The sequence below is a fragment of the Kryptolebias marmoratus genome, linkage group LG17, assembly GCF_001649575.2.
Source record: "Kryptolebias marmoratus isolate JLee-2015 linkage group LG17, ASM164957v2, whole genome shotgun sequence".
In the NCBI taxonomy this organism is placed as follows: Eukaryota; Metazoa; Chordata; class Actinopteri; order Cyprinodontiformes; family Rivulidae; genus Kryptolebias; species Kryptolebias marmoratus.
In genome coordinates this window covers 10746006-10756616 of record NC_051446.1, presented here as the reverse complement: position 1 = coordinate 10756616, position 10611 = coordinate 10746006, and the positions used below count along the sequence as shown (strand labels likewise).

Sequence of the window (10611 nt, the reverse complement as noted above, 5' to 3'; positions counted from 1 at the left end):
GGTGGGTTTAATTGTAAGAAGCCTTTTGGGATCCAGATGTTGTTCTGTTCCTGCAATCACACACAACCAGTCTGGAACCCCAACATGTAATCATGTCTGTAACGACACGCAAGTGAAACGCATAAAAACAACGTGACAAACTGGCTGGAATCCTGCTCTAAAAACACCTTTGATTTTAATTCTTTTTGACCGCTTTTTACCTTTAAAAAGACAAAACGTAAGGCTTGCTCTTACTGGGCAGCAGGAAGACCCTTTATAACAACTGCGCCCCCCCACCCCACCCCTCCCCATAACAGCCTCTTTAAATGTTAACGATTACCAAGCAGCTCACATACTCACTCGCCCCACCACCTCCACAAACCCATCTGCAGCCTCAGCTGGAAGGTAAGAGGATGCAGTTTTTCGTTTCCATCCCTGGACCTGTTATTACACTGTGACACTGCGTGCCTGCAATAAATCCATACATGCCTGGCTGAACCTGTATGAACTTGCCTTTGAAGGTAGTTCTGATGAGCTGAACCTATTGAATATATTATTCTGCCGGGCTGGGAGCTCATAAATCAAACGAGTACAAGAGTACAACGAAGACTGGCAACCGATGTCTCTCGCGTCCTGATGGGTACCCAGAGGACAGGAGATGCATCGGGATCATGTGAAGAAGGGGGTGACACGAGGAAGCAGCTTTCGGAAAGTTAGTGTAACAATGCACCCACTCTCCTCTGTGGATTCTGTTGCGAAAAGCTGAGATGTGCTCCCTTTTCCTGCAGAGCCTATTAATTTAGACCATATGATCCACACAAAAACGCCTCCATTCATATCATTACCTTATATTAGACTCACTGATGAAGATGATGCTAAAGTCTCTTATCCGTTTTGTTATCAGTGACTAAGTTTTCCAATGGAAGCTCAACTGAACAGCTTTCAGCTGCAATAACAGCTTATGACTGAGACTACCGGCATCTTCTGGCAAATTCTTATTGTTTTTATAACGGAATCTTAGCCTGCACAGGAACAAAGTCTGTAAGAAACTCATGTCTTGTGTCTGCTGATGTGTTTTCATGTGAAAGGGTTTGGTGAAGTGATAAGCCAACAATGATCTCTTCCTTTTTTTTTTTGATAAAGACTGATTTTTTGGGTTGACTCACAATCTGTTGCGGTTCTTGTCAACAATGTGTTAACAAAACTTACAGAAAAGTTGTTATTCCAAATCACAGATAATGTTATAATATTGTTCTATGTGATAAGGTAAAATTTTTGATTGGCCATTCTCATCATTATCATCATCAGGGGTGCCATTCAATCCCTGTTTTCCTTACAAATGTGGAAGTAGACTATTTGTGGCCAAAACATAAAAGTCTCAGATTTAGGATTACTTTGGTTTAAACTAAACTTTGACAAGAAATATTGGCTACAAGATCTGTACAACCAGCTCTGGGCTGTATTAGGACCTACATGTAACTTTTTGCTACAGCCAATGAACACCTTAAACATAATTCCCCTGATGTCACAGCACATGATCACTTTGAAGATTGGGACCTGCAGGACAATGTCCCTAAATAACTTATTCTCCTGAGGAGATGAGAGCTCTACAGTACAACCGATTTGCCAGTTTTTACTGATAATGGTAATATGAATAAAACATGTTTAACAGCATATAACAGTCTTATGTATAATGTGATGAGCTGAGTAACTCCAATGCAGCTGAGACATTATAGGACTATGACTCATGTAATTTTTCTTAAATATTCCTGTATCTTGTCAGTTGTCATTATGATATGATAAAAAAAAAATTGCCAAAATTGTTGCCAATTTAAACAAATACGCTCATTTGTACAAATCTGTGCTGAGCAGTAAAACGACGGCGCTGTTCCAGGGCGGTCCAGCTTGCTGTCAGGCTGAACAGAAAGCCTGAAGCTTTGCTGAAAATGAATGAGGCGGACCGCAAACAACCAGGGTGTATTACAGCATGTCCTGGGTTTGATTTGATATGATGTGTACATTCAGTCTCAGGTCGAAACTCTTGAGAGGGAAAATGAACCTAAAGTGGAAAATATCACCCTTTAAAAAGAAAAAAAACCCTGCCCATGGACTCCCACCGCTAATGGTTGATCTATCTCTCCAGTAGCCCAAACCTATATCATCCTGCTGTAAACATCTCGCTTAGTGTTTAATGGTGGACCTCTTAACCTCAACTCAACCCCTCTTCAGGTCGCATCGCACAAACGGGTAGCTGCGGTGGCGACGATCCATGTTTTATATTAATTCCATTCCATCAAATTCCATGATTCCATCCATATTTTCCACATTGCTGAAATCAAAGGGCCCTGCTGTCAGGTGCCGGTGAAAAAAAAAAAAAAAAAAAAAAAAGACAGCGGTTTATCAAAATGACAGTTGTGTTAACAATTCAAACTTGAACACTTTAGTGACCATTTGAAGTGAAAAAAATAAAATAAACACTTGTCAACATCAAAATATGTAACATTTCTTTATGTTAATCTGTAAAACTTAAAACAAAACACACAACCGTGAAACGCCAGTGAAACCTGGGCTTATGGAGCCAATTTGCAAAAGAGATGTTCTATCATGATTTTGTTTCATTTACTTCTTGCTCGCTTGCTATTAAATTGCTTTGGCTCTTCTACAACTCTCCAGTCCAGCCTGGTAAATTGCAGAGCGGCTCAGAGGGTAAGCTCATAAGCTCAAACAAAAGGGATGTGGAGCAGTTTTCCTCTGGGAAAACGATACAGCTTTCCCGACCCCGCACTTCCTGTCTCTTCGTGTGACGCCGACTCCCACTTCTTCAGCCTCATCCCATCCCTGCCTGTTATTCTCCGTCTCTGCCGCATCTGTGTAAAACTTCACGTCTCTCTCTGTCCCACATCGCTGTCCCACTTCCGGCTACCGCTGCTGGCAGTGTGATTCCTTTTTCCGTGGACAGTGGGAGAACACCAGGACCTGATCTCGCCAGACAGCAGGGACGAATTATTTGTGTGACTGAGTGAAAACCGGGACAACAGATGGAGGGGACTGGTGGGGAAAATGAAAAGTCTGTGGAACACACTGCCTGCATTAAAAAAAAAAAGCCTCAGCAGATGTCCCTCCCCCAGCCCACCTTTTATTCTTCTGTTGAATAGAGAGACTGTTTATATTGGACACTGTCCTTCAGACATTAAGCTCTCCACTCTTTGCATAACTTTTCAATTTGAGCTTTCTTTTTTAAAGCTGAATCTCCAGATCCCTTCAAGCTCTGATTAACTCGCATTTAATTTAGGACTCCAGTTCACTTAGCTAAATCACCTGACAGCCCTACTGGGGCTTTCTTTTTGCTGGGTTATTGGGTTCGTCTCTTCTGAAAAGTGGGAACATGTAACAAATCCCCATTCTCCACCTTAAATCTGTTGGGCAAAGGCAATGGGTGAGGACGGGCGGACAGGTCAAGGCAACAAAACCTCTCTGGTTCTGAGTGACGGTATGCAGGGTGTGGGAGAGGGTGAGGGCCAGGTCAAAAGGGAGACTGAAAGGAAGTGATGCAACCACAAGATAGGAAGGTGGCGCAGAAAAAAGGAGTCCTGGGTTGGAAATTCAGCTGGAGTCTTTCTGAGTGGAGGCAGCATGTTCTCCCTGTGCACGCATGGGTTTTCTCTGGGCACCACGGTCCTCTCTCACAGCCCAAAATCACACGTTAGCTTAAATGGAGATCCTAAATTGATGGTTTTCTGTCTTGTGTCCGTGCCGGTCTTTTGCGACGGACGGCCTGACCTGCCCAGCTCCAATCTCCAAAGTTTCAGAGGTTAGTGCAAACATATTAATACAGACCTTTAAACTGCTATTAATTTTGCAGTACGGTTATCTATGTGGAGTTTTATGGTTGTTTGTGAGTGCAAATAGCAGCGGCGGCAGCTGTAAGGTGCAGCCCCACTGAGGCTGCCAGAGGTCAAACCCTGCAAGAATCTTACAATACTTCAACCAAAGTAATTTTGTAAAGCATTTGCATAAATCTTTATAAATCCTTGAAGACCAGAGGTGTTTTAACACTCCCTGGAAGAAAGTCTGCTCGAACAAACCATCATTAACTTGTCAAAATGGTCTGAGTTAGCACAAGTCAAATGTTCAACTTTTCAAAGCGGCTCAAGCAAACGTTAATACCTACACTTTACATTTCCGCCAGTTTTACATTACATGGTTAGTTCAGCAAAAATATTAGAAAATTACTACCGGAAGAGACCCAGGCTGCACAGGAAGTGCTACAGCTAGTGATTCTGCAGTTACAAAACACCATGTAAATTAAATGGTAAGGGTTTCACAAAACTCCACTTTAAAATGGCCAGAATACCTCTTTTACCAGCAATGACTGGTTGCTGAATGAGAACAAGCACACACACGTTATGTCTCTCTATCTTTGCAGGGACTTTCCATTGACTTCCATTCATTTCTACACCCTAACTACAGCCTAAAAGAGAGAGAAAAGATGCTGTTTGGTTCTTGTGCTGCGTTCAAGGACCCATCTGGGCTTCATTTGAGATTAGTTACAGGATACAGCTCAGACTAAACTAATGATCTGCAAGAGAACCTCAAAAACATGCTCACGTTGTGATCCCAGCTTCTTTATTTTTGTTCCACTGTGCCTTTGAGGTGCTTCCCCCTATACCTCCCCACACACACTGTTCATTTTATTGTAAAAAAAAAAATGTCCCTAAACACAACAAACCAAGGTAACGCATCTAATCAGAGGTCAAACTGCCAGACAAAATTGGCTCGATGCAGTAAGAAAAAACATATCATTACAGGTTGAAGGAAGGAAAGATTTAGCCAAACTAAATACTTTTTTCTTAAGAAAATAAAATAAGAGANGGGGGTCATGTTTTACGCTTTCTCGCCCACCTGTGTTAAATCCTGGTCGGTCAGCAGATGTAGCTCCCGCGGCTTGAAGCAATTCTGACATTTACTTTTGTTGAAGAAGTTCGCCTGAAATTTCCTGCAGGGGTTTTCTTTTGCTGTAGACATTATACTTCCCCACGGTTTAAAAAAACAAAACAAAAAAACCCAATGGAGAAACGGTCTCCCCCTGGAAACCTTTAATAAGCGGCGGAGCTGTAATCCCGCTGTTTTCCTGCCCGTTGCACCGCTTTACAGCGACAAAGCTCCGGCGCTCCGGCACATTTTTTTTTTTTTTTTAGAAGGAGGAGACCGTGGGAGCTGAATATTTCAGTGCTACTTCGCCAGACTGTATCCACATCCAAGCTGCCATCAAGTCAGGCTTCCCGTAACCCGGTAACTGATGAATGCTTCTCAGTCCATGGCCTCCGACCACAAAGCAAAGTGGCGAGAAGGTGGCTAATATCCTGTTAGCTCGCCAGTGGATTTCAGGATCAATAGCCGGATGGCGTTAAAAGACTAAAACATTTGCGCGATATTTACTGCCGTCCAGCTGAGGGAGGATACCGCCTTTAAAAAAACGACTCCCTTAAGCATCAAACTAAAATAAAGAAGCTTGCAGACAAGCAGCGGGCTACAATCCCATCCGCAGCAGTCGGTCCATGCAAAGTTCATCCAGTGCTTTTTTTTTTCCCTTTTTGCTATGCTAATGGTTAGCAATCCAGGCTAGCACGCAGACACACTAATGAAATCCTCTCCTGGCTCGCATCTTCAGTTTGCCTTGTGGACGGGACGGATCAAAAGTCTTTAAATTCCAAGTGGTTTTGCCTCGGTTAGGAACATCGCATGCGGGAGTAACCACCTCTCGACCGGTCACAGAGGAGAAAACGAGCATTTAAGACTTGGTTCCATTACTAGCCCCTCGCTCGCAGCGGCAACGGCTTTATTTTCTTCTTTCCCAGCGGAGAGGGGGGCAGAACTCCGGGAATTCGGCGGGATCTCGCGAGAACTGCGAACTCTCGCCACCCACAGACGCTGCACGTCTGTTTTCACTTCAACACACAGGCCGGGAAAACAGCTAAACTTTACTTCAAAAATAAAGTACTTTCAGTATCACAATTTATTGTCAATGTCAATTTATTTATAAGGCATACTTGGGCTAACGTGCTGTACAATAAATAAAACAATAAAATTAAATAGTGGAGTATATGAGTGTATGAGCAATAAACATCTTACCTGTGATAGATAGTTCTTTAAACAGCATCACTCTCGAGAAAAGGAAATAAGCACTGATGGGCTAACAGCAAATCCAATCCAAGACTGGGATCAAGTAAGAAAAATCTAAACCGTTTTACTAAATCTTTATATTGCCATCAGCTTTGTATTAAATGGTTATTGTGTGAATACAGATTCAGCATTCACACCTTTGTTTTAGAGTTTTTTTGTTTGTTTGTTTTGTATTTTGCAATCTACTTATATATCTTTTATACTTTTCAAAATATTTAACTATAAAGAACTTTCAAGAACAAATCTAAAACATGCAGGAGAGCGGCCTCCAAGGAATGGAGTTTGACACCACTGCGTTAGAGCATACTCCAGTGTTCTATTTGTTTCAACTTTAACAATTCGGTTTCAGCTTCTTCAGTAAATTTCAGCTGTCAGTGTGATGGAAAGATGGAAGGAGTACTTAGAGGAGCTGATGAATGAAGTGAAGGAAAGGGAAAGAAGAGTAGAGGTCATAGAAACTGTAAACTAAGAAGTGGAAAAGATTAGTAAGGATGAAGTTTTGGAGAGGATGAAGAAGGGGAAGGCAGTTGGACCTGATGATATACCAGTGGAGGTAAGGAAATGTCTAGGAGAGATGGAAGTGAGGTTTTTGACTCGATTATTCAATGGCATTTTTGACAGTGAGAAAATACCTGAGGAATGGAGGAGAAGTGTCCTGGTGCCTGTTTTTAAGAACAAAGGTAATGTACAGAGTTGTAGCAACTACAGGGGAATTAAGTTGATGAGCCACACGATCAAAATCTGGGAGAAAGTTGTGGAAGCTAGACTTAGACAAGAGAGTCCATGCAGGATGGAGAAACGTTTCAGGAGTCATTTGTGACAAAAGGGTGGCAGCAAAGGTAAAAAAAAAAAAAGTTTACAAGACAGTGGTGAGAGCAGCTATGTTGTTTGGTTTGGAGACAAAAAGACAGGAGACAGAACTGGAAGTGGCAGAGCTGAAGATGTTGAGGTTCTCCTTGGGAGGGACGAGGATGGACAGGATTAGGAATGAGGTCATCAGAGGTCCAGCACAGGTTGAAGGACTGGGAGATAAAGTTAGAGGCCAGACTGAGATGGTTTGGACATGTGCAGAGGGGGGACAGTGGGTATATTGGTAGAAGGATGTTAGAGATGCAGCTATTTTATTTCTGTCAAAATATCACGTAATACAAAATCAGTGGTGGTGTAAAGGTTTAAAAAAATAGTTTGCATGAGCTATTATACAATTTTTGAGAGTGGAGTTGTTTTAGGACGACTCACTCAGACTAGCCATTAGCTTGTCAATCTAATCAGAATTAAACTCTGTTTTTCCACACCGAGGTCATTTAATGTGCTTTTAAATCATAACTGTTCATGCTCTTTCCACAGAGCTCCACTTCAAACCATCTGAACAACTGCTTTAAGTGCTGTTAAAGGTGATTCTATGAGCTACTGAATCTGTTTCACAAAAGAGAATTTTTGCATTCATTTATGCGTGCTTTTTGTTAAATAAATAACTGGCCTGTGTTTCTCTTCATTTGAGTTGACATTTATATTTTAAGACCTGGTTGGGACCACATGTCCTGACATGTGAAACCCTGAAACTAAAAGAGCTTTATTTGTTTGTTTGTTTTTTACCACGACTGTACCTGACCTTTAAACAGCAGCACAATGCTGATGCTTACTCTCTGCCACCCAGTGGAACTGATACTCACGCGTGTGGCCCATCCCTTCATTTTGGCGACCCTGGATCATGCTTCAGATACTGCTCACTGCATGTGCGTGTATTATTGGCTGACTCAAGCAGAAGCTATTCTAAGGAGGAGGCTTCGGTGGACAGCAGTGGATCAGACGCACAAAGTAGCCGGGCCGTGCGAATGGACGAGGGACACAAGAGCTAGGACAAGGGCCTCCGTTACCTAACTGAATCCAGAAAAAAAGCAACAGCTCAGTCCAGGTGGAGGATTAGCTCCTTGTCCATGCCGTAAGTGAACCAATAATAAAACAGATTACCAGTGTTTGTGTCTGTAGCTATAAATGTGCACGCACAAACTAATCTCATTTATTTATGTGTTAGTCTGCACATGGAGCTGAGCTGGGAACTGGATTTCTAAAGTCATCATCTACTTTCTGTACGGTTTTGGGGGCTTTCTTATTGGTTTCTGCATGTAAAGCAGAAAAAAACGGTGTTCATTGCCTCCAAATGTGAAGCTCCCTGGTTGCCCTTTTGGAGGTATCGAGTGACAATATCCCAGAGATGCCTAAGTGCGAGACATACTGCAGTGACACCATGGCCAGAATATATTTAGCTGTTCTCCTTAAACTCACTTTACATGGTAACTGTGTTAGCAAGGCATCTAAATACAAACCATAATCTCGGTGGGTTAAACACATTTGGAGTCTTAATACACTGATCCACTTAGGCAGTTTATAGGCAACAAAAAGTACAGATTTAGAGCCTGAAGCTATTTGTTTTAACTGGATAATGGGGTGTATTAAAAGTGGTCTAACTGCTTTTTAGATTTTTATTCAACAAAACAACGCACATGTTCAAACATATATTACGATTCTGCAGAAATAACAACAAAAAGCTGTCCAATAAACCTGAGATGAGCCTGCCAGCTGCTAGAGTCACACTTATTTTGCTGTGAGGACCTTCTGCCTCCCGAATTGTCCGACATCTGTTTTGAAACACAAAGGTGGCAGTTCCACGAGTCGAGACGCGAGCTGCACGTTTCGATCCAGAAAGCCACAGAGAAACATATTTTCTGAAAAAAAAAACGATTCAATCCTGACCTCGAGGGAACAAAAACACACAACAGATTCTGCTATGTCATTATTTATTAAACAAAATAAGTGGTAAAACTGTGCATAAAAAGCTAAGTGCTTGCTGCTACCCCAGGATGTAAGAGGGTGAGTAGCAACCAGATATACTAAATAACCGGCTGTCATCAGTGGGAGCAACTCTATAAAAGCAGGGTTTTTTTTTATCAGTTTGCTGCTCTGAAGCACACAGGTGGGCAGAAAGACATCAGGAATAGCCTGTCTGCCAGCTCGTTCTTTATAATGTCCTGATATGTTAAACACTAATAGGTATAGGATGGACTTTTTTTCTCCCATGACTATATTTTCCATTGTGGAACAGCATGGTTTGTAAGATACACAACAGCAAAACTGAATATTTAAGTTTATGTTCCTTTGAGGCAGTAGGGGTGGAAAAGTCAAAAAAGTCCTTGCTAAGCTACTGTTTCTCTTCTCCAGTTATACAGACAGGAGGTGTATTATATCATTATTCGGCCCTCGCTGAATGTTCCTGCCCAGTTTGGCAGATTGATAAACCGTTTTCCAGTGAAGTGTCAAGGCTTGTGGGTACAGGTCGTTTATGTTGCCTCCTGCATGAACATTGCAAAATGGTAAAAATACACAAATGCTTAGCATTGCGGTTGCAAATAAAAACCTGACAAAAAAAAACAAAAAAACAACTTGGGGCAGCTTTCAACCAGTGGTGGGGAGGTCATCTTCCAGTCAGAAGCAAGTTATGTAAAAGTGCTAACGGAGAACACAGTTTACAAAAAGAATGTTCACCTTGCAGCTCACCTTTTGTTTTGTAACAGTTATTGTCCTTGAAAGGCCGACAACCCTTTATGTGTCCTGTTATCCCAAACTGTTAGCTCCCTCTGACAGACATGCTGTAACTAACCGCTCCTCTTCGTCCTCCACAGAAAATGGGCGTGCCCTCTGTGATGGTGCTGCCCCTTCTGATAGTCTTTGCAGCCGGGGTGTACTACATCTACAACGAGGTCATGAAGTTCGTGTCCAAGTCCATAGTGCGCAACAAAGTGGTGGTGATCACTGATGCTGTGTCAGGGCTGGGGACAGGTAAATGATTCTGTTTGTGTTCTGAGCACTTAAACTTGCCTGGATTCACATTTGGTGTTTGTTGAGTTATTCTTTGAGTAATCTTTCATTTTAGGTTTATTGTTATCATTCGTGTTTCTGTTTTATTTCTTGTGATCCATGTGTTTTTGTCCATTCCCTGTTTCTTATGTTGTGTAGTTCTGTTTCATTCCTTCCTGACTGCCAGTGGCAGTAAACAAAGTGGATATGTCTCCTCGCGCTCCGCGCAGGTCGAGAATTAATGTAAACAAAGTCACGCACGTGACACGTAGCTCACCTGGGCGTGCGTCTATAAATAGCACGTGTGAGGCTACGTTTGGCCTCTTTGTTCTTCTCGCGGTCGACCTGGCGTGCTTCGCAGGTTGATTTGCTCCATAAGTCCGTTTCTTCGGTACTTATTGCAGGGATAAGGAGGTACACGTTGGTGTACGGTAAGGCGTCATCCTGCCTGTGACTTTTTTGTCGGAGTGCTCGTGGAGCCCTCTAAGGCGGTGGGTGACGCGTCTCAATTGTTTGTTTGCTTATTGTAGCAGGAAAGCGGCGGTGGTGCGTCCGGTCGCGGACGGCTTATCCGCTTCTCACGTTGGTTTGCCC

The 10611-nt window shown here is 42.5% G+C and overlaps 2 protein-coding genes across 7 annotated transcripts in view; one reads left to right on the top strand and one right to left on the bottom strand.

Moving 5' to 3' along the window:
• LOC108235887 (myosin phosphatase Rho interacting protein) overlaps positions 1-5861 on the bottom strand; it is a 52374-nt gene extending 46513 nt beyond the window's left edge. For 4 of the 6 annotated variants that reach the window (XR_005234285.1, XR_005234286.1, XM_017416186.3 and 1 more), the window contains exon 1: positions 4882-5861. Coding sequence is in view for 4 of the 6 variants with exons in the window: in XM_017416186.3 (XP_017271675.1) it covers positions 4882-5004 (123 nt within the window). In the remaining 2 variants the exon portion in view is untranslated. The remainder of the gene's footprint in view (positions 1-4881) is intronic. The other 2 variants (XM_025005908.1, XM_017416187.2) reach the window with 1 other exon arrangement.
• Positions 5862-7934: 2073 nt separating this feature from the next.
• The window catches only part of dhrs7cb (dehydrogenase/reductase (SDR family) member 7Cb), a 22335-nt gene continuing 19658 nt past the window's right edge, over positions 7935-10611 (top strand). Inside the window, exons 1-2 of the mRNA XM_017416083.3 lie at positions 7935-8104; positions 9843-9999. Coding sequence (XP_017271572.1) covers positions 9846-9999 — 154 coding nt within the window. The 5' untranslated portion in view covers positions 7935-8104; positions 9843-9845. The remainder of the gene's footprint in view (positions 8105-9842; positions 10000-10611) is intronic.